Source organism: Epinephelus lanceolatus, chromosome 5, assembly GCF_041903045.1.
Source record: "Epinephelus lanceolatus isolate andai-2023 chromosome 5, ASM4190304v1, whole genome shotgun sequence".
Taxonomy (NCBI): domain Eukaryota; kingdom Metazoa; phylum Chordata; class Actinopteri; order Perciformes; family Serranidae; genus Epinephelus; species Epinephelus lanceolatus.
Genome location: NC_135738.1, coordinates 20,555,112 through 20,579,455, shown reverse-complemented (window position 1 = coordinate 20,579,455; position 24,344 = coordinate 20,555,112). Strand labels below are relative to the sequence as shown.

Here is a 24,344-nt window from a genome sequence, read left to right as displayed (position 1 = left end):
GGCACTAGGTAGTACTAGTAAAGCACCCTTGACTTCCATTGTGTAGTTTTCTGTGTTGCTGCAGCGCCCCCTGCTGCCTCCAGCGAAGAGACGACACAATTTTGAATCTGCTGTCCCTTGAGGATGGCTGTTGCGCATGCGCACCTAATGTAACAAGATGGCGGAGAGTGCGGAACTGAAGGTAAAGCGAGTCCCTACATTAGCTTGACAAATAGACGTTTCACACAGTGAGATTTGAATTTCAGACCTTAGCACCATTGTTACTTGTCAGTAGTGACCCGATGAATGTGTTATCAAAGCATTTAATACCAAAACAGCAGAGCAGTGGAGGCCAGACTAACTGTTAGCTGGCTGGCTAGCTCGCTAGCATTAGCTTTGTTATTGTTGCCGACGTTCCGTTAGGCTGCCTCTGCTGTGCGGCTCACCTACAGATAAGGCCAGATATCGCTTTTAGTGACACATGAAAACCATATTCATGTCAACGTTCAATTCCTAACGGCACTGTAGTGTTAGCCACCTGACATTACCAGTAGTTCACCGGGCGGACCGCAATGTCTGTTTGAAATTGGGCTCTGTCTATTCCCTGGAAGACAAGCGCAGTTTAGCTTCCATTAGCGTTATTTCTTATTTGATGTGGCGGTTGTCCACGAAATATACTCACTATCCACAGTGTGGTTTATTGTAATGTAACTCATGTTGGCGATTGTTGTTCAAACACACGAGATAAAGTAAATATTGCAACATTAGGTTTTCTTGAAGGCAGATTATACCGGCATCATACAGGCACTGTTAGCTAGTTTATGCTAACTCTACGCTGTCTCCTCCCCACCTTCTACTCTCTTAATGTTGGTAATTAATTATTAATTGACAGAAAACACTCTTCGTGAAACGCTTTTATATTGATCTGCTCACTTCCTAAACAAATCTCTGCACTGTTGACACTCCTACTTTGTCTCATCATATGAGCTGTATTATACACAGTGCAAAAGCCACTTTACATATGCTCATCAAAGTTTAGCTCATTTATTGACTAAATCTAAATGTATCACTTGGTATGTGACACTACATTTTAATAACAGGCCAGATATCAAGTGTCATCAGGATGTTTATAGATACTGAAAATTTCCCTTTGGCAGTTTCACACTGAGTGCTAATTGGGCTCGGTAATTAACACACAGATAACCTTGACTGATAAAGCGGATTGCCAGTGACATTTGCACTTCCTATTTGCTGGTTGTCTTTTTACTGCAAACATTAAATGTTTCATTAGTTATTCATAAGAGATTAGTATACATTAGGTGGACAGAAGGACATGAGTACATGTGCAGTATGATGTAACATAATGCAACAGAAACGCTGCTTTTGTTGGGATTAAAATGTGTTGTTTTTATTGCCTTTGTGTCACAGAGATGTTGATCCAAGGCTTTGTTCATTTATAAGGTTTGCGATGTTGCTTTATGAGACTGCATTACACTGTACTTTGTACTTTGCTGAGAATGAAAAAACAGTGTCATTCGATTGTACTATGTTATTAGATGCTTCTATTATTTTGACATTCTCCAACAACAAAATAACAGGATCACTGCGCAGTGTAATGTACTCTAATAGAACATCGCAAATCACTTTCTCAGAAATTGAATTAACACCTCTCTGACACTGTCTCAAGAAAAGTTCTCTGAGATATTGAATTTCATTATTTAGTACAGACACTCATGTTATTGAGTCCACACCCTGTATTATCACTTGCAGCATGTGGCAATGCTTTATGGATGAAAGCTTTGAAAAGCTGTTTGATTATAAGACATGTGCTGTTGTTACTTCTTGCCAAAAGGCCATCTCTGCCAAAGTCATCTCAGAGTGACTGTGTTTGTTGAATATACTGTATGATGAAGCTCTTGATGTTAATCTTTCATTGAGATACAAGCCGGACGAAGGCCAAGGAAATTATATTAATCTTCCTGCTCTGCTCCAAGCATGTCTCAAAAATTAAATATTAAGGGTGTGGGCGACTTGCAACCTAGTAAAGGATTTTAATGACATACAGAAGAAAGTCAGGCACGCTTTTGTAATGTTTTAAATTAAAAGAAACTTGTTTCTTTACATCAGAATAGGAAGTTATGTTTTTCAGAGAATAATAGCTCATTCTCCCCACTCTTTATTTCCTACCAGCAAATGGTAATGAGCCTTCGAGTTTCGGAGCTCCAAGTGTTGTTGGGATATGCAGGACGGAATAAGCACGGGCGCAAACACGAACTTTTGACCAAAGCTCTCCACCTACTCAAGGCCGGTTGCAGTCCTGCAGTGCAGATGAAGATCAAAGAGCTCTACAGACGGCGCTTCCCAACCAAAATGGTTTCGCCAGTGGACCTGGCTCTGCCCGGTGTTCATTCTGCCTCTAGCCTGCCTGCTAGCCTTGCCCAGCTGGGATTTGACAGCCACGGCTCCCCATCGCCTCTGCTGCCTGTTTCTTTACTTGGGCCTAAGCATGAGCTAAGTCTGCCTCACCTCCCCTCTGCCCTGCACCCTGTACACCCAGATGTCAAGCTCCAGAGATTGCCATTCTACGACGTTCTGGATGAGCTCATTAAGCCAACCAGCCTGGGTGAGTTCATCGCTACCTGCTCAGCTCTGTGTGAAGTGATAACACCTCTTCCTCTTCTACATACTGATGAAGTATTGTGACCACAGATACCTGAACCATGACTCAGTTAAAGTTCAGTATGAGTTGATTAGTGCCTTGTGACTTCTATAGGTTTCCTCTCTGACTATCATGTTCTGTTCCTGGTGTCTTTTTTTTTTCTGTAGCCTCAGACAACAGTCAGCGGTTCCAGGAAGCATGTTATGCTTTTGCATTAACACCACAGCAAGTTCAACAGATAAGCAGCTCCATGTAAGTGAGAAACTCTCTGGTAAGAGATGAGAGGGAAGAAGAAATAATACTGTGAGAGCATTGTAACTACCAAACCATTTTCTTTGTACTGTTTACATGATTCAGAAAGCAGGTATTGTCCTAACACAGCAGGCAGTACGAATAATTTGTTATTAAGTTGTTGTTATTAAATTGCGTTGACCAGCCTGAAATGACTTCTTGTTTTATTCTTTAGGGACATATCTGGGACCAAATGTGACTTTGCTGTTCAAGTCCAATTAAGGTATGTCAAACATACTTTTCTTAAGAACATAACTTTCTCTATTAACCAAGAAATAGTGAGTAGTGGGTCTGTGTTTCGACCAGTAGTAGCCATGTCACCTGTGTACGTCTTGTAATTTCAGTCTCTCTTCTTAAGGTTTCAGTCTGACTTTCAGATTCAGACATAAGACCTTCACCCAATATTAAACTTTAAGTTAAGTTATTTCTTAAGGTAGAGTTATTAGTGATGATTATGACAAAGGCAGGAATCTAGATTAGTTACAATGAGAACAGAGAAATAATATTTTTATTATAATAATAATAAAAAAATGGGGACATATTTTACTGAACAATACAGGCAAAGTGCTGTATTGGCAAAAACTTGATTCAAAGCATTGCTGTCATTTGCACCCACACACTTAAAAATTTGCTTGCAGTTAAACTCCAAGAGTATAGTTTTATGATAATTTACAGGCAAGCAACTGTGTCCCTTAACTTGCTTTAAGACCATACATAAAATAATCAAACTAAACAGACACTTTGTTGGCATTGTTTTACTTGCAAAGAAATACCAAATGACATAAAGAAAACTGACATTCTTCTTAGTTGCAGAATTAAATACTCACTGTATGGATGAATGCCATCCTTTAAGAGGTGCTCTCCTATATCATAGATGGAGGTGGCTGTACTTGACACAACTGAAATGGTAAAATAAGCAAGCAAGCCAACCTTTTTTGTGAAAGTGGCAACTTTACAGAAACAAATTGCTTTTTGAGATTTGTCCCTCAACATTAGGTCTCACCGCTTACGTAATGCGCCTTCTTTATTTTCAGATTTTGTTTATCAGAGACAAGCTGTCCCCAGGAGGATCATTTCCCCCCTAATCTGTGTGTGAAGGTGAACGGCAAACCGTGTAATCTCCCGGTGAGTCCAGACAGTTTATCAGTCTATCTCGTCACAATATCTGTGTATTACAACACGAGTTACTGAGAATTGAGGTCACTGATGTTTGATGTTTTGTCTGCAGGGATATCTTCCTCCAACCAAAAATGGAGTTGAACCAAAAAGGCCCAGTCGCCCCATCAACATAACCTCTCTCGTCCGACTGTCCACCACAGTCCCCAACACAATTGTGGTGTCATGGACTTCAGAAATTGGGAGGGTAAGAAGATCCAGGCTAAGCTTGATGAACCAATTTCTCACTACTCATTAAAGAGGATATAAATCATCTCAGTGTAACTTGTTTTTGCTCACTTTGTCAGAGTTTCTCCATGGCTGTTTATCTGGTAAGACAGCAGTCGTCTGCAGTGTTGTTGCAAAGACTACGGGCCAAAGGAATTAGGAACCCTGACCACTCGAGAGCTCTGAGTAAGTTGCCTCTTTATTTTTAGTAAGAACATGTGTAGATACTACATCTGTTAGGGAGTAGGAATAACAAAAAATAACTTCTTTCATATAGTAACTCCTGTGCATTTTCTGTGGCTTGTTTGACCACAGTCACAACAAATTGAAAGTCCTGGGAAATAAACTAAGGACTCTAAAAAAGGAACTAAGTTCTGCAAAGTTCCCAAAAGATTTCCTGGAAAAGTTAGTTTGCTTGTTCCACAACAGTTCTTGCATACACATAAAACATTTTCCTCTATGGTATATTTATATATTGGTTTTACCGTATTATGTCAAGTTATACAAGTCTGACGTTTCTCTTTACACTGTTGTATCTGTGTGTACTGACCAAGAATTATTTCTGGGGGAGTTTGGGATCCTGTTTAACAAATGAACATATTGCACACTTTGATTCAACAGTCATAATTCTTGTATTTAATTTTTGTGTTTTTTTTTTTTTTTTTTTCTTGCAGTCAAAGAGAAATTAACAGCTGATCCAGAGAGTGAGATCGCCACCACCAGTCTACGAGTCTCTCTCCTGTGTCCTGTAAATACTCCAATATCATACTCATTTTAAAAAGTAGTGTGTGTATTGTTATTGTTGGTGATGTAGTATATTAACTCAGTTTTTCTGATTATACTACTTTCACCTAAGTATTATTTTAAATTCAGGACTTACACTTGAAACAGAGCATTTTTAAACAAAGGTTTTTCTTCTTTTACATAGATAAAGGATCTCAATACCTCTTCCACTACTGGTTACTGTACAGTAGCTAGTTGTGAGAAGTATACATAGTAACCTGGAGAATACCTGTAGAACCAGTTAAACCAGTTTATTAGCATATTAATGGGTCAACAATAAAGTAATGCACAATTCTAATTACACAGTGAATTTTTAAATCACCAGACAGACAAAAGGTATTTCTCCATATACCGTACACTTCATTAGAGCACAGTTGCTTTGCAACAAATCCGTCGTTATAAAACAAACTGGTGTTTGATGCAGTTCTGAGGTGACATTTATTTTGCTGTTTTTCTTTTAAAGCTGGGGAAGATGAGGCTGACAATCCCTTGTCGATCGATGACCTGCTCTCACCTCCAGTGCTTCGATGCTACACTTTACATCCAAATGAATGAAAAAAAGCCAACCTGGGTGTGTCCAGTCTGTGACAAGAAGGCACCGTATGAGCACCTCATTATAGACGGGTGAGCACAACACGTCACACATTCCTACACACATTATTGTCACGCTGGATAATGAGGTAATTTACCTGGTGGTAGCTGAGATGAAGGATAGAATAATTGCTGCTGTCCAAGCTTCCAAGAAATATCTGTCTTCGTGGCATTATAAAACACTCCGAGGTGTCTGATAAGTCTTCACACTCATGAACCTATTGCCTTAGTTCCTGCTTCATATTTCATTGTCTCATTTGTACCTGAAGACGACACCAAAGCAGCCCCACGTCTTGATTTTTTGGAAGTTCTGTTTGGTCTGAATGCCCAGATAGGAATTGCATCTTTAAAAAGTGCAAATACACTCAAGTACTAAAGTGTATGTAATTCTAGTTGCAAAGTTGCCAACCTGTATTGAAATGTCATGATGCTTTCACAGGTTGTTCATGGAAATCTTGAATAGCTGTTCTGACTGTGATGAAATCCAGTTCAAAGAAGATGGAAACTGGGCCCCTATGAGGTCGAAGAAAGAGGTGCAGGAAGTGTCTGCTTCGTACAATGGCGTAGACAGCGGTATGTATCTGGCACACTTAAGATTCTTTGAGTGTACTCATTCATTGTGATTTGTGAGCAAAGTGTGAGCTAACTGTTCGTTCTGCAGATTCGTCTCGGACAGACACACACGAGCAGAAACGGGGATCGTCTAACGACAACAACAAGAAAGTTGATGTGATTGACCTGACACTGGATAGCTCCTCAGAGGACGAGCTAGACGATGAGCCGCCTCCTAAAAGGCCCTGTCCCTCGCTGTCACCTGTCTCTCCACCTCCAAACAAGGGGTGAGTCTCTAAACCACAAACAGGAAGTGAGAGCATCATAAACAGATGTATTTAGGATGTCTTTGCTCAGCTCTGTCATGTTACTTCTTTTGTCTCTAAGGCTGTGTCCACACTAACTTCATTTAAAACACTATTGCTATGTTTCCGCCTAGCATTTACACTACTTGTAAGAGACTTAAAAATTGTAGCCTTTGAAACGGAGACCTGACATGCTGCTGAATCTATTTTAGTTTAAAAACTCTGGCGTTGCGTTTTCAAGTGGATGTACAGAAACAGAGACTTTTGAAAACAATAAGGTAGACACCCATATTGGCCTTCTGATTGGGTCTTGTCAGTCTACCGTATTTGCTTTGCAATGATTTCCAATTCGTTTTCCAGCACCTTGACAGCTTTATACTCATGTGGCTTGTAGTAACAGTTCAAAGAAAATAAATCTCTGGCCCTACATTTCACTGTTGTCATTCTTCCTTCATAGTATTCATCTGCAACTAGGCAACCAACTACAGAGTAGACAACCTGCTTCCTGTTTACACCAGCACGCTCATGCCCAGTGAATACTCACATGATATGCACAGGCATGTTAAGGCCAGTTCACGGTTTCTTGTGTTTCAGCAAGAGCCCACTTTGGTCTGTGTGACGGGAATGTCGTCATCCACCCATGTCTGCAAGGGCCCGTACAGACCCTTATGCAGACATCAGGATGCAGCCCAGTTTTTGTGACTGCCTATTAAGGATAGCAAGCACGGCAACTGTGCATCTTCCAATCTCTTTTTCCACACTCTGGTCCAGTCCAAAACACTGCAGTCAAGCCAGGTGCAGCCACTGTACCATGGGGAAGTTTTAAGTTGGATATTTGACAGATTTCACTCCAGACCCAAAAGCAGCTTCTTAGTTTCACTTTTACCCAGCGTTGGCAGTAGATAAGCTCACCTGCCGACCTTCTCATTCACTGCCGGGGACTGACATGGACTTTCAGTTTTACTGTGACTATCACAGCATGCGTGTCCGCGTGACTGCAGCTATCCGCGGACATTCACTGTGGAAAGTATGTCTGAGCCTTTGGTATTGAAGGAGATTATTTCTGAAACTATGCTTAAACTGTGGTGTCTGTGTGTGGATGTTGCCTAACCTGATGTGGTGTTGTTTCCCCTCAGAGTACTGAACCTACACAGCCAGGCCTCACCTGTGAGCAGAGCTCCCAGCATGCCCCCCGTGGAGACCAGCTACATTCCTCCGCCTCCTCCTCTTATCCAGGACTATCGCTACTATCATCACACAGCTAGCGACCTGCCAGGTACACCTGTCACTTGTCTTAAAGGATAGATTCAGAGATTAATACAATACTCACGCCTATATCTATGTTGAAAAGGTTATTGACCACAGTTATCATTTCTTCTGTTCATACTGGCTGTGGAGCAATATGTCTTCTAAAGTTTGTCCTCGGCTAAAGCTGACATGATGGCTCAGCAGTCCGAGTCTGCTGAATCATTTGGGGATCTTTCATAGTTACAGGCTTTGTGTTTACTTCCTGAGACGTGGGGAAGGGACATGCCCTGACTTGTTGCTGGGACAAAACCTCAGCAGTAAACCCGATCACATGACTGTCAGGAGGAAGACACCCACTTGATTCGATTAACTCAGTCCGCTGAAGCCTCATATTAGCTTAAGATGAGTGTTGGCATGGAAACACGACTGCGGATAATGTGCCCAATCTCTTTAAGCTCGAGTTTTCAATGTCAATGTGAGACACTTGCATCCCACTAACTTCCTGTGACTCTTATTAGTATTGCGTGAAGTCTGCAAGCATTCACAACCTATGTTGTTCTACAGCAAAGAATTCTGTATTCTTATTATTCCGCCCACTTTTTTGGCATGCTACTCCTTCCACATTTTTCAACATAGAAACTTCATGCAAACATCAAAATATTCAGCTTAATGAGGCTCATTTTCCCCATTCAAATAAATGGACTGTGTGTTCAAACTTGACACAAATTTATGCTTTTCCATTCATTTTCAACTCCTATCTCCTCGTTCATACAGTCGTGTAGAAACTCCATTCAGACTTTAAAATGTTCCATGTGGGGTGTACATTCTGGCTTGTATTCAGCTTTCAAATCCCATTCAAACGTCTTGAAATATTCATACTTAAAAATGCCCTTTTCAGGTTTTTACATTGGTTTGTTTTGGATGTAATGTTCAGAGCTATACTGCCCTACAAAGGCAAACTGCAGTAAGTACGCTAACACTGAACTGAGAAAAATGGCTTCAATGTTTTTTGACTGTTCAGCCAAATGTGTTGTAGGTAGAAAAATAGGAATACACTTATTAAGTAGCTGTAGTAACTGCACTCTGTCTTTGTATTACCCTCAACAGCTGTATAGGTAATGCAAAGGCAAAGTGCAGAAACTACAGTTTTAGTGTCTTATCTTTTTCAGTATGAGGAAAACTGTTTTAATCTCTTACTAGATTCAATTTATGTTTGTTCATTTATAGATGTCTGTTGTAAAAATATTTAGCAGCCCTCAAGTATCATTATGTTGTAATAATCACTTCATCAGGTTTGACTTAAATTAAGATTACCTGACATCCTCTTCATCACAGATTAAAATCAATTATTTTGTCATTGGCATCACAAATACGATTCACCATAATACACTTAACTGTGACGTTTTTTCGTGGTCCACCCAAAGCAGAGTGCAGTAGCTACATTTATTTTTGTAGTGACTGCAATTTTTACCCCCTATTTTCTCAAGAACAGAACAAGATTGATCCAGGAAATTGTGTCACAACATAAAACAGACATCCAAAGGTTTAATTAAAGTCAAAACCCGGTTTCGACCAAAATTGTAGTTACTACGGTTAGCCTTTGTGAGGCAATATAGTGTGGGACTCAACTGTCAGAGTGTCAAGCGCTTCTAAAACACTTTAACTTGCTGTCACACCCACAGTTTTCACTCTACATACATCATTTTTGGTGAAAATGGAGTAAAACCTGTGCTCTTTCAAACAACGTTGATGTGGAAGCACTCAGACTTACACATTTGGCACAGTCAACCTGAAAGTGAAAGCAACTCCACTTACTGTTTCCATTGAATTCAATGTTAAGCAGGACTAGAAATCTGTGGAGGACAGCAGATCGTACCAGTTTTTTAACCTGCTTAAGACTTTCAGTTTACCATCAGCTTTTCAAAGAATATTAAATATTCCACATTTTTCATGTATAATGGTTATTATTTAACTTTTTGATGACATTCATACTAATTGAACCCCTTACCACTCTTCCAACTGCTCTAATTACTTCACAGTTTTACACATTTAAGGCAGCCTTACAGTGTAGCGTCAGCTTTTCAGCAACCCTTAAAACATTCCACATAATGAGTATCATTCAGCTTTTCATTGATATTCATACTAATTAAGCCCATTCTTACCAATTCACCCATTCTCACACATTTAAGCCAGCAACTCGCGTCAGCTTCTTAAGAACCTTCAAATATTCCACATATTGGCATCATCAAATTTTCTATTTCATTAATACTAATTAGACCTACTTCTACTTTTTCAACTATTCCTAACACTAAACCTTACTATTAGACATCAAAACTAGCAATTCAGTGTAGCATTAGCTTTTCAAGAAAACGTCCGCATCATTAGTACATTAATGGTATTATTAGACGTTTAAAGCCAGCTTTGCAGTGAAGCATCAGCTTTTCAGCATGCAGCACTCACCTGCAAACTCCTCAGAAATTGTATTCTCTAGTTATTATTTGTCTTACTTTAATTCTGGGATAATTAGGCTCCTTTTTAAGTCTATATTTTCTAATATTTTGGCAAATTGGCACCATTAAAAGTATACTGAATTAGGTATTAGGTGTTCCTGTTTGTATTGTCCCCATTGATGTACAGACAGCTATTACTTTGATGTTGAAAAAAAATGTAAGTATTCTCAGGCGAGCACTGGAGTCATAAGGAGCATCTCTTTTCTCTGTGATTTCCAAGCGGATTTATGAATGTATATTAGTTACAGACATTGGAGTGAAAGTGTTAGTTGCACTAAATTAAAGAATATGTAGATCATGTCTGTATGTTCAGAGTTATGAAGGAGTGCGAGTTTTGACGCAAATTGTGGCAGTCCAGCACTTAACCTAACATATTTCCCCAAACACAGTGGTTGTTTTATGATTCTAGTCCCCTGAGAATCAGCATCTCTGTGATTTGGGGTCGTATTTAGTTTTAGTTTCCTTCGTGCCTCATTTCTGCCTCTTTCTTGGTCATGAATTACAAAGGCTGCCTTGGCAATTATGAATGACAGTATTGACAGCATTTTGGGTGCAGGAGGCTCATCTCGCTACTCGGCATGAAGACCCTTTTGTAAAAGAAGCAAGCTCATGAGATCAACAACATGTGACAATGTTCTGTTTGTTTAACCTAAATTTTAAAGAAAAAAATGAGGTTAACACTGTAGATAACCACCAGTGGTGCTGTTGTATAGTGTTAGCAATGAGAGATGGAGATAATGACAGTAAATTCAGGTAAAATACAGATTTTGCTCATCCAGGCAAATGAGACACATAAAACACAGACATGGGTGCTTATTTCTAAATCACAAGAGGTCCCTAGGTAATACTAGTCCCATGTGAATACATCTGTAATCAGTGCTGCAGCTCAAACTGCTGCCTGTGTTGGTCAGAGGACCAGACTCCAAAGGAAGGGATCACTTCATAGCCAATGTGGGCAGTAGGAATGATTACAGCAACCCGTCTGTCTCTTCACATGTATACATAAGCCAATACAAGTTTTAACAAGTCAATCTATCTTTCAATACGGATGTTTGTTTCTTATCAAATTGGTATGTAACTGTAAATATTGGTAGTTTATATCCAGAATGAAGTAAATTGAGTCTTCTTCCTTTTCTTACAGATCTAAATTTCTTCTCCTTCCTCCAAGGCGACAATCAGGTATGTTTGTTCAAACAGCTGAACGTAATCAACATCATATCACAGTGTGTTTATGTTTGGTTGTTGTGTTAACGGTCATTCTTTTCTGTACTATTAGCGCTACAACATGGTGATGGCTGCTGCAGCGTCAGCATCAGTCTCAGAGGACCACGACCTGCTCCTCAACCGTTTCCTGCCCTATGGCTCCCCTCAGATGTTACGGGAGCAGCCGGGCACCCCAGGGAGCAGCACACTGGCAGCCACCAATGGAGGCAGCAACAGTGGCAGCACCAGTAGTTTGGTGTCTTCCAGCAGTCTGCGGGACCGCGACAAAGACAGAGAGCGTGACAGAGACAGGGACAGCCACACCATCTCAGGATTGTCGAGGTCCTCGGTGGAAGCTGCGGCGGCGGCAGCCATTTACGGCTCCATATCTGACGTTATCTCTCTTGACTAAGATCCACACACAGAACTGAAAAACAAGGGAGACCTCGAGAACAGTTCTTTGTAAATAAGGAAGAGGAAGATGAAAGAATACAGTGCTATGTACAGAGAGGAAAATCTATTTTCAATTTTACTTATCATGTGTATATAAACTTAGGACGCTTCTTGTCCGGTGAGTTACTTCAGTTGATATTTTTCTGTGAATACTGAAGACTTTTTCACACCTCTTCATGTGGTCCTTTGATTATATTGTACCTTTTGTACCTGGTTTTTACAGTTTTGTTTCGATATTCCATGTCAATGGCATTATTTCAGTATAATGTTATGTGCACAGAGCCCAATGAGGTGACACCTTATGTAACATGATATTTAGAATATAAAGAAAATGGGCATTGTTATAGATGTACAAAAGGCAAGTCACAGCAAAACAGGAAAATGTGTAACACTTTCTTTATTTTCTAAATGGCATCATTTCTGTCAAACACGTTTTGACAGCAGAAAGATCTGGCCATTTTTGCCATCACTGTAGATTTTTCTGTAAGACATTCATGCTGTGGTCATAATATTTTTAAGGATTTATTTATGATGTAAGTTATGTTGGATGTATGCTGTTTTTTTAAAGAAGCATTCCTTATGCCTCTAAGAACTGTTGCCACTAGAATTGCAGAAGCAAACGCTAGATCCTTCTGTTGTCATTACTCTGCACTCTCTTCGCCTGTTTCAGTCAATCAACTATGAACAATAGTGTATAGTTTAGACTGTACCTAAAATACATATGAATTGGGAGTAAGTCTGTATTGTAAGACCAGGCTTTTTCGGTGTGTGAATGAGTGGCACTAGTCCAGCAAGCAGCCTTCTTGTTGTGTATTTTCTTATAATTTTATTTTGCATTTTACACTTAAGTGGAAGTGGCCGGTCAACATGTTTCAAGACAGAGCTAGTGTCTCGTCCACTTGAGGTAATTGTTTAATTTGACATTTCATGATGTCTTTATGTTTGATTTTAGCACTTGCTTCTTTACATAAAGGCTGTGTGGAGCAGTGAAGTGTTCACAGTTGCAGCAAACACTTCGAGAGTAGTTTTCAGCTTTGCATGTCTCTGCGAATTACCTGAAAGCTCACATGTGTGAGTGCTGTGCTGTTCCTGTGTGAGGCCACAGGATGCTTTTTTTTTTTTGTCGTTAAGTGTATTTGCAACAGCCTACGAGACAACTGTGATAGCTTAGTCTTTGAGTGTATCACAACATATATTTTGGCCCAGAAGTTAAAATCATTGAAGTTATTATGGACTCATCCCCCACCCTTTATTTTTCTTGACTTGTGCTTACGATTAGGATTATTTATTATCATATATATTTTCAGCATTTGTTTGATTCGTGGATATGCATTGCTGTCATTGTATGTGATATTTCTTTTGTAATTATATAATTAATGCTATTTAAAGATGTCATAGTTGCTTGACATGCATTGTAACATTTTCTGTTTGTTTTACTATCAGATGATGTCAATAACTCAATAGAGGCTTTGATCATTTTGAACCGCTACAAGGTCTACTGTGCTGTTTGATATTTGTAAGAATTAAACAGATATAAGAAAGTCTAACTTTTGAGTTGTTCCAAGGACAGTCCTGATTCAGCTGCATGTGTTCTTGTGTCGCAGTGTGCACTCTGATTCAGTTTGTTCAGCAAAAGACAAGACTTTTGTTGTAGGGAAAAGCTAATGCTAATGCTAATGCCAGACTAATACATAGTTTGTCCACCAAAGAGCACTGACTGACATGGAATAGCAAAAAGAACATTTTTAAAAGGCTTCTCTGTTTCACTGTAAAACTGAATTATTTATGTATTATTATAGACAGAAGGAAATACGGTAGTCATTAATTGTAAAAAAAAAAAAATTAAAATTTAAAAATTTAATCAGCTCCATGACAGATTGCCCTAAATCGTAATTGCAGCGCACATTTTGAGTTTCCACAGCAGGAAAAGCACAGGTATAACAAATAGATGGCTCTGATTCATTTAAGTGTGTCAGTAAGCCAAACACTGGCACACCTAAATGGAACGCAGCCATCAGGGTCTATACAGACAGGTGTATAATTGGAGGAACTCAACTGAGGCCTTTAGCGTTTAACTCTTTGTGTGTAACAGTAAGCTAGGTTTGGGCCCTAATCTATAAACTATAAACTATACATCAGACATGTCCAAAGTCTGGCCCAAGGGCCAATCGTGGCCCGCAGCTTGTTTCAAAATATACTATATGTGGTCTGCCACATATTAGTTAATCAGGCAAGTTGTCTTTTTTTCAATATCACACTGTGACAGAACTATCATAAAGTTTGTACACATGTACAAAGCAATTCATAAAAAAAAGCATGGAGTATACGCTGCTCCTCATACTGTACATCAGCACAATTACCAGTGCAAGGTATTGAGGAAATTATATCCTAACTTGTTTCTGAAAAATGTGGTTACCTTTGAGGAGGATTTTGCATCCTCCAATTAGAGAAAAATTACACTTATAATTACACTATATACTTCTGATTTTAGGTAATTAAAATGACATTAAAAACCTAGAGATATATTTCATTTCTGCATCACATTCCTGGTAATGAATGAAGGTTTTGAGAAGGCATTTAAACCACCTGAAACAATAGTTAAAAATGATGAAAAACCAGAACAGCTTTTTTTATTTGAATTCATCAGACTTTAATGTATCTGTCCATTTTAACGGTTTCAAGGCTTATAATTTGGAGGAAGTCACTTCTTTATTAAAATATACCACTAATTAAAAGTTATGAAAGACAACGACTGAAATAAGGCGTTAAATATTTCATATTTAAAAAGACAGTTATTTTTCACTTTGTAAGCATTTAGGCGGTCATGTCATTTTGAGGCGCATCTTTGGTCGCGGGATTATGACGCCATCACGTTTGATTATGACGTTTTTAGAGAGCGGCGCCGTTTCAGACTGGAATGGGAGCTAGCAATTTTTCCCATATTTTGTTAGTTTAATCCGTGAATGGCGCCGAAACAGGACCCGAAGCCTAAATTTCAAGAAGGTAAAAAACTATCTGTTTTAATTTCTGATAGATTCGTTGTGTCGTGCAGCGCTGGAGCCGCCGGAAAGGTCCGAAATGGTAGCTAGCTTTAACACCGCTAGCGTTGTTAGCCTTCATTGTTGTTGCACAAAACAAATCTTCATGATTTTTATTCGCCACGTTGGTTATATCCTTAGTATTTCTCCTCACAGCACAGTGTAGCGTTAGTAGTATTATGCTGTGAAAGTCTAGGGTTTGAATTGCAGCGATATTGTTAGTAGCTATGAAGAGGCAGTCGCTTCATTCATGCAGTGATGTTAGCTTCTCATTGATTTCACCGCCCACCGATTGTTAGCACAGACCGCTGTTGACATTTAGGATTTTCTACAGCTCTCTAAATTATATATACCAAGTGCATCGTGTATTGAAAGTACTTCAGTGGTCTTTTTTGGTATGGCAAATCAACTTTTCTCAAGTAATAAAAATAAATAAATTATGAGTTAATTTTTTCAGTAATCAGTTGTCATATCAGAGTTTGTTTATTCATTAATCATTTTCATTCATTGTATAAACAGTGTTAATCATGTTTCTATAGCTTCGTGAATTCAGTAGACAGTACCAAGTTACTTTCTTAAAATAATAATATAGAAACTTAATTTTTAGAGCATTTTTTATACAAAGGATGCAGCTCAAAGTGCTTCACAAATAAAGATGCATCACCAAAACAAAATGGACTACAAGGTTAGACAATAAAAAGGCAGATAATGATAAATCAAATAAATTGAAAGTGAAGGTAAAAAGTAAAGAGACCGGTAAGCATATTAAAAATGAGAGAATTCATCTAAAATAAGAAGAACAAATACATTAAATAAAAGCCAGATTAAATCAGTAGGATTTCAGCTGTTGTTTAAAAATGTTCTCCATCTCTTACAGTTTTTTTTTTTTTGAAGAATATTCCACATTTTTTAGCATTGTCAACAAAAGCTGTACAGCCTATTTTTCTCTTGTCTGACTCGAGTTCATTTAATCTGATCTGAGTCCCCCCGAGTGTGGCTAATACTCATTAATAAACTTGGATGTAATGTAATTGTTCTCTGCCATTGTATCTGGCTGTGTATGCAAGATGTTCAAAAATATAAATTTAGGGTGTTATTATTGTTCTTGTGTGTTTTCAAGTAGTTTAGTCAGCTCTACAGTTTCATTGTGTTTTATTTGGACCACTCTCATGCTGATTTTAATTGCCCAACACTGTGTTCAGGTGAAAGAGTGCTGTGTTTTCATGGGCCATTGCTCTACGAAGCTAAGGTAGGATGCCTTAGGTAGTCTGTTTGTCTGATCACGTGATCCTCCTCTGTGTCTCTGATATGTACATTTCAATATTTAAACATGACCATGATTTATGTCTCTCTTTGCAGTGTGTTAAGATAAACATCAAGGACAAGCAAATCAAATACTTTATTCATTACAGTGGTTGGAATAAGAAGTAAGTTTTGGTTCATATAAGTCAAGTCTTTAAGATTTGTACAGTAAAGATTTCCCATGTGCTTAATTTCTTTCTTGGTGTTTTATCTTCCAGCTGGGACGAATGGGTTCCTGAAAGCAGGGTGCTTAAGTATGTGGACAGTAATCTGCAGAAACAGAAAGAGCTTCAGAGGGCCAATCAGTGAGTCCATACTCTTGTTTTTATTAACTTTAGCTTTTACCAAGACTACTACCATGAATTTTTTTTATGACTAAGGTCCATAGAGAGCAAATTAGGACAAAATATCATGTAATTTTAGTAGAAAATGTCTGTCTGCATGGTGAACATGGTACTTAATATTCTGATATTCAGAAAAGACATTGACAGCAGTACTGAAACAAAAAAATACAGAAGAGGTTTGACAAAAATATACAGGTTAAATAAACCCACTGCTGTCTGCATCCTGAGATCTCCTGAAAACAGACTGACTCTAATATAAATGATGTCAAGTAAATTAACATTTTTTTCTTTATTCAGAGACCATTATGTAGAAGGAAGAATGAGGGGTGCTGCGCCGAATAAGAAGATACCTGTTGCACCACAGAAAAACGATGTGTGAGTTGAAGTCATCAGTTACTCTACCTGTCACCTGCTGTGATATCTGCTGCCAAACTGTTTCAGAGGTGTGATACCTGTTAATGATGTTTTTATTATTATTTTAACACCTCTATTTTTTTCTTTTGTAGGAAAACCAAAAAGAACAAACAAAAGAGTAAGTATATCATGTTGCATATTTGCATAATTGACACTGTGTGAATGCATTTCCTTCAAAATATCAGTTAGCAGGTGTTTGCACAAGTGTGTTACCACTATTGTTACAACAGAAGCTGTGAATAGTCCAAACAATCAGAGTATAATTACAGTCATAGCAGGGTGTCACATTAACTTTGGCATTTTTTCCTATTATGAGTGAAATAACAGTAAAGTAAGTTTCCGATCATGCAGCTCCTGGTGCAGGAGAAGGAACTAGTTCAGGAGGAGACCCGACCCACCCTCCACGGAAGAAGAGGGCACGAGTTGATCCAACAGTTGAGAGTGTAAGTTCATGAATCTGTTTTAGCAATTATTTTTCTGGTTGGTGGTTTCTTTAATTATTAGTTTAATGTCAAATGATACTACCGAGAAATAAGTTAAATCCTCAGCAGCAGGGCTGTCCTGAACTCCAATTTCGTTGTGCCATTGAGAAATATTTGCGCCCAATCAAAGCTTGGGGGGGCGGCATTTTCATAAGACTTCCGTTTTCAGTCGTTGCACCTGAAAAAATGTGACAGTTAGCCACATTGTTAGCATGCAGGTCAGAGTAACATCAACCATAATATCTAAAGAAGAAAATACTTTGTAAGACGGCTAAGCTGCTACAGTTCTCAGGTTATTTGCCAGTTTTCTTTGGCTTGCCTGATACTGACACATCTTTTTGTGGGTCATACTTATAAATTTTGAAACTACTACAGACGCTTAACTTTTTCAACATCTTGCTAGCGTACCTGTAGGCCTGTCATGGATCATCAAATTGTCATATAACATAAAACAAGGGCTATCATTAAGTTTAAATGTCCTTGTATGAGAATAAATGATAATTGGTGTTGATAATTTATGGACTATTTGGAATTTTTGGGGTGATGGTATAGAAAAATGGAGCTTTGGAATACTGATTTTGACATCGATTACCACGGCAGTGATGGAAACTTCATAGCTTCAAAGCCCTCCCGTCAGCACTACTCTGTAGTTACAGCTGTATGAGGAAAACATTGAGATTTATGAAAGGTTTGAGTGACATTAACTGTGTAAACATGTTTAAACGCTTCCTCTCAAGGCTCCTTTTTTAAATCTGTTTCTGTCTGCTCAGGAGGAGACCTTCATAAATCGAGTGGAGGTTAAAGTAAAAATCCCAGAGGAGCTGAAACCATGGCTTGTGGATGACTGGGACCTCATTACAAGGCAAAAACAAGTCCGTAACCTCAGAGTTTACTGTCTTTTTTCACAGCATTTTATTCAACAATACATTAGAACATTTCCAGAGTTATTTATCTGCGTGTTTCTCTTTGTCCTTTTGTTTTACTTCTTCAGCTTTTCCACCTACCTGCCAAAAAGAACGTCGATGCAGTCCTTGAAGATTATGCAAACTACAAGAAATCAAGAGGAAACTCAGACAGCAAGTAAAAATACACATTGTTGCTTGTCATTTTCTCTGTCATGTTGCTTCCTCACACTTACTAAGCTGTTGTTGTCCAGTGCAAAAACATGACTTGCTTGTTTGCTCTGTGTGTCATAGAGATACAACTCATTTTTTCTCCACTGCTCAGGGAGTTTGCTGTGAACGAGGTGGTTGCTGGTATCCGCGAATATTTCAACGTCATGCTGGGGACACAACTTCTCTACAAATTTGAGAGGCCGCAGTACGCAGACATCCTGGCCAACCACCCAGATACATCTATGTCTCAGATCTACGGCGCTCCTCACCTACTCAGACTCTTCGGTAAAAACACCAGTGCAACATTACTGTCTTGTTTATTAAAGTGGAGACGACTTTAATGCACTGGGACTTAAAAAATCTTTATGAGTCTGACTGTGAAGGTAATCACAGTCATAAAGTACAATGAGCAAAAATGAGGTATAAATCACATGTGGATTCACCTCTTTGGTTGAGCCACACTAGCCCACGGAGGTCTGGGCCTTATGGGAAATTATATGCACTAAAGGCAGCTAAAAATCAGAAATATTATACAACAATATCAGTGTTTTTTGAAAGAGTACCTTCTTATCTAAACACATGAAGCGAGCCACACAACATACTATTGAGAAGGCTTTTTTCCAAGGCTGGATTTTTAGTTATTAGCAGTTTCACTTTGGCTCTTTATGTCATTATAGATAAAACTCTCAAACATCAATATCGGTATCTGCCTCAAGTATAGGTCAGGCTACAGCAATAATAAGAAAAGCAACCCCAAAGTGTTGCTCCTCCTCTACAAAAACAAAAGACTGAACATGTTTGTGTCCAAGCTTTTAAAAATGTTAACACTGAACTGTAGCTGCTATATTGTTAGCATAAAACAACATAGGCTCTTTCTTACACACAGCGCACCAGTTGTTGCTAGTATCTGACCAACACAGTTGTCATTTTTAAGGCCAGCGCCCACATTGTTTAAGTCCTTGCACCCATCTGTGCGTCCATAGGTGTGTAGGTCTTAAAAATGAGGTGTGGTCAGGTGCATTGTTGGCTTATTGCTATTTTGAGGCAGCAGAAAGCGACTGCACCACTGACCAACAAAAACCTGATCTGAAGTCAGAAAAGAAGAGAATAGTCCTGCTGTTTAAAGAGTGCATTGTTCTGATAGTAAGTTGCGCCTACATAGGCAGGTTCACATGTGTAGACTGTTGTAGAATGTTCTTTTTTCCTAAACCCAACCATGTGTGTTTGTTGTTGAAGGAAAAAAAACATCAATTTGCGTTGCTGTACTGACGTAGTGCATTTATTTTGAAAGAGACTGTATGTAAACGGTACATTTCCTGTGAAAACACAAGTGTATATTGTAGCGCTGCAACAATTAGTTGACTAATCGACTATTAAAGTAATTCGGTGACTATTTTAGTAGTACTTATCGGTTTGAGTCGTTTTTCATAGAAAAGTACTATCAAAGTACCCCAAAATACTCTTATTGCAGCTTCTTGTGTTCAAATATTGGCAGCTTTACACACTCTCCCATGACGGTGAACTAAAACCCTTTGGCGTGAGTACAAGACAAGACATTAGATGACATAATTTGGGGGTTTGGGATCGACAGACCGACATTTTTCAACATTTAAACACATTTTTCGATAAATGATTAGTCAACTACACCGCGTTCCAAATTATTATGCAAATGATATTTTTCTCTGATTTTCCTAAATAGTCGATGCAAATGACAGTCAACATAATTTTCAAGTCATCAACTGTTAAAGTTTGATTCAAATGTTATTGAACAAACCTCGCAATGAAAACAGTATTTTTTTCAAAAATAAAAAACTTAAAATGCACTGTTCCAAATTATTATGCACAACAGAGTTTCAACACATTTTCTAGGTTGTAAAGAACTGAAAATAGTCATTTGTTGAATTTGCAGCATTAGGAGGTCATATTTACTGAAATCACAAGCTATTTCAATCAAAAACATCTTAACAGGTCAAGTTACATTTTAACATAGGACCCCTTATTTGATAGCAGCTTCACAATTCTTGCATCCATTGAACTTGTGAGTTTTTGGAGAGTTTCTGCTTGAATTTCTTTGCAGGATGTCAGAATAGCCTCCCAGAGCTGCTGTTTGGATGTGAACTGCCTCCCACCCTCATAGATCTTTTGCTTGAGGATGCTCCAAAGGTTCTCAATAGGGTTGAGGTCAGGGGAGGATGGAGGCCACACCATGAGTTTCTCTCCTTTTATGCCCATAGCAGCCAATGATGCAGAGGTATTCCTTGCAGCATGAGATGGTGCATTGTCGTGCATGAAGATGATTTTGTTTCGGAAAGCACGGTTCTTCTTTTTGTACCATGGAAGAAAGTGGTCAGTCAGAAACTCCACATACTTTGCAGAGGTCATTTTCACACCTTCAGGGACCCTAAAGGGGCCGACCAGCTCTCTCCCCATGATTCCGGCCCAAAATATGACTCCGCCACCTCCTTGCTGACGTCGCAGCCTTGTTGGGACATGGTGGCCATCCACCAACCATCCACTACTCCATCCATCTGGACCATCCAGGGTTGCACAGCACTCATCAATGAACAAGACTGTTTGAAAATTAGTCTTCATGTATTTCTGGGCCCACTGCAGCCGTTTCTGCTTGTGAGCATTGGTTAGAGGTGGCCGAATAGAAGGTTTATGCATAACTGCAAGCCTCTGGAGGATCCTACACCTTGATGTTCGCGGGACTCCAGAGGCACCAGCAGCTTCAAATACCTGTTTGCTGCTTTGTAATGGCATTTTAGCAGCTGCTCTCTTAATCCGATGTATTTGTCTGGCAGAAACCTTCCTTATTGTGCCTTTATCTGCACGAACCCGTGTGTGCTCTGAATCAGCCACAAATCTCTTAATAGTACGATGATCACGCTTAAGTTTTCGTGAAATATCTAAGGTTTTCATACCTTGTCCAAGGCATTCAACTATTTCACGCTTTTCAGCAGCAGAGAGATCCTTTTTCTTTCCCATATTGCTTGAAAATGGTGGTCTGCTTAATAATGTGGAACATCCTTCTTCAGTAGTTTTTCCTTTAATTGGGCTCACCTGGCCAACTAATTATCACAGGTGTCTGAGATTGATTTGAGTGATCCAAAGAGCCCTGAGACACAATACCATCCATGAGTTTAATTGAAAAACAAAAAATTTAATCTTTATGACACTGAGAGGCCGTTTACACGTCGCCGGCTATTTTCATAAACGGACATTTCACCATCTCCGTTTTCAAAAAGATCTTCGTTTACACTTACCCGTGTATATATACACAAGAGCATGCCAAACCTGTAGGTGGCAGTGTAACGAGAGGCTCAAGCCTTCCATGTATCCATTGTCACCATAGCAACATAGGTCGCACTTTTGACACAGGCGCAAGTTCCGGCGCATACTGTGACGTCGGCTGCCTATAACTCCGTTTATCTCCGTTTATCTCAGTTTACATGCAAACGCGCAACCGGAGTTTTCCAAAATCTCCACTCTGGCCGGAGTTTTTAGAAAGACTCGTTTTCAGAGGAGAAATCTCCGTTTGCGTGTAAACGAAGGGCACAAACGAAGGAAGATGTCTCCGTTTATCAAAATCACCGTGTACGTGTAAACGGCCTCTTAAATACAATTTGCATAATAATTTGGAACGCGGTGTAATTGAAGAAATAATCAACAGATTAGTCGGCAATGAAAATAATCGTTAGTTGCAGCCCAAGTATATTGAAAGAAAACAATGCATGTAACAGGCAGAACTTGACACAGTGTCCCAGAACATCAACAACCAATGCACCCGGGGTACCCTGCATGTCTTATGTGGATGTAGAAAGTCCATGAGCAAACGTCAATATATGATGAGGTCAGAGTGAGAATTAGTTTGGACTGTGCGTTATAGATTGTTAAAATATGGCCCCAAATCTGCAAACAGACGTCTTATGTGCCTCCTTAGACACGTGGCAAATATCAGCCTTTCTTTTGAGTTTTCCTTTTAAAAATCTGATATTTGGAAATTCATAAGTTTGTTGTAAACATTTAAAACTGAAAATCTGTGCATCGGTTCAATTCAAGCATTTAAGTATTAGATTTTTCTTTTGTATATAAGGAAATAAAATACTCTTTTACGTCGCATCAACTAGAACTACACACAGATATTAGAAATAAAACTGCTCTTTCTTTTAACTGCCTTTCTGTACACACTAGTAGTCATCTGTATTTGACACTGTGACCTGTGCTCTGTGCTGTTTCAATCACTTGAATTACCTCCTTGAGGATCAGTAAAGTGGAATTATTGAAGCTTTATTAGTTATTATAAAAAAAGGTTAGAGGCCACGTGGTGTGTAAAATTCTGTCTTTGTTTGGTTTTCAAAGTGAGAATCGGAGCTATGCTGGCGTACACTCCCCTGGATGAGAAGAGCCTTGCACTGCTGCTCAGTTATCTACAAGACTTCCTCAAGTGAGTATTGGCCAAACTCTAATTAATAAGACTCCTATTGATTCATCTGCAGCAGAAATGAGTCAAGTGTTGCTCCATTTCAGGTACCTTGTAAAGAACTCTGCATCGCTCTTCAATGCAAGCGACTATGAAGTTGCCCCTCCCGAGTACCACCGCAAGGCAGTTTAAGGTTTTTTTATTGTAGGATCTGAAGCCTCTGTGTGTTGAAGTGCGGAGACGGCATTCTTACCTAACGAAAGGATGTAATTTCACAAAAAGCCCACGGAGAACGGATTGTGCGAGATCTGTTGATTTTATTAAGGAAGACTCGGAGCAAGATGTCACACTAATCCCTGGACAAATTCATTTTCTTTCATGTGGAAAGCTGCTGAGTACGCTCTTCCTGTATTGGTATGTTTTTGAGTACCACTTTTTAGTTTCTATGACACTTGTTTCGTCCGGTGTTTTACCAAGATCTTTTCGAAAGGAATTTCATCATGATTTTTTTGTTTTGTTTCCTGTCTTGGTTCAGATGCTGGCTAAATTTGTCTTGTAGGCTGTCATCATTTTCTAATAAAAGTCTCATTCTCAGTTTCTCAGTTTTATTGTTTTAAATGTTCTTATCTCTTGTGTGTGAAAATGCTTCATCAAAAAATGCATCAGAGTGGATATAGTCAAGAGTACAGATGCCAGATGTTTCGGAGAGGAGCTGTGTGTTGTTTATACCTTGAGAAACAGTAAATTATTTAAACTGTCACTGAAACTGTGCACACAGTAATTAAGGTTGCACATATTCTGCAGTCATTTTATATCACTTAAAGAGGAGCTGATACCAATTTGAGCCACTGTTTTATTGTATGCTTGTTGTTGCATTAAATCTAATTGAACATGAAAAACAACTGTAAAGGCCAATGGAGTTAAAATGTTATATTTCAATAAATACTCATTAAATATTTAAAATCTAGTCAGACACTTAAAATCTGATGAGGGTTGTTTAAACAATGAAGCAGTCATTCAATCTTCAGACCTTTAGAAATTTGGTTAAACCACGAAGTGCGAAAGTTAAATGCCAAATAAAATTAATAATTGGACAGAAGTACAACAGTAACTATTAAATTAGTAATGCTTTTGTTTGCTATTTTTTTATTTCCAAGTAGTATTCTGACTAAATTAAAATTGGCTGAATTAATCAATTGAAAGACTGAACTTTGTATCCAAAAAATAGTTAAAATCTCCCGGAGACCCCTCTCACTCTTAAAGGCACAA

The 24,344-nt window shown here is 38.8% G+C and overlaps 2 protein-coding genes across 3 annotated transcripts; both read left to right on the top strand.

The window, feature by feature from the left end:
- The first annotated feature begins 118 nt into the window (after nucleotides 1-118).
- On the top strand, nucleotides 119-13,504 carry pias1b (protein inhibitor of activated STAT, 1b). The gene is made up of 14 exons (XM_033635911.2): nucleotides 119-181; nucleotides 2,170-2,602; nucleotides 2,806-2,890; nucleotides 3,105-3,152; nucleotides 3,964-4,054; nucleotides 4,158-4,292; nucleotides 4,393-4,498; nucleotides 4,987-5,060; nucleotides 5,559-5,719; nucleotides 6,126-6,259; nucleotides 6,348-6,525; nucleotides 7,680-7,819; nucleotides 11,443-11,480; nucleotides 11,578-13,504. Exons 1-14 carry the CDS (start codon nucleotides 158-160, stop codon nucleotides 11,914-11,916), a joined length of 1,986 nt encoding a protein of 661 aa, XP_033491802.1. The 5' UTR covers nucleotides 119-157; the 3' UTR covers nucleotides 11,917-13,504.
- Nucleotides 13,505-14,825: 1,321 nt separating this feature from the next.
- morf4l1 (mortality factor 4 like 1) lies at nucleotides 14,826-23,669 on the top strand. Of its 2 annotated transcripts, none has more exons than XM_033634121.2 (12): nucleotides 14,826-14,960; nucleotides 16,198-16,244; nucleotides 16,355-16,422; nucleotides 16,516-16,602; nucleotides 16,939-17,016; nucleotides 17,148-17,173; nucleotides 17,407-17,498; nucleotides 18,308-18,409; nucleotides 18,529-18,617; nucleotides 18,765-18,937; nucleotides 23,015-23,099; nucleotides 23,183-23,669. In XM_033634121.2, exons 1-12 carry the CDS (start codon nucleotides 14,921-14,923, stop codon nucleotides 23,265-23,267), a joined length of 972 nt encoding a protein of 323 aa, XP_033490012.1. In that variant the 5' UTR covers nucleotides 14,826-14,920; the 3' UTR covers nucleotides 23,268-23,669. The 2 variants fall into 2 exon arrangements, with proteins under 2 accessions (XP_033490012.1, XP_033490011.1); XM_033634120.2 differs by having other exon boundaries at nucleotides 17,392-17,498.
- The last annotated feature ends 675 nt before the right edge of the window (nucleotides 23,670-24,344 follow it).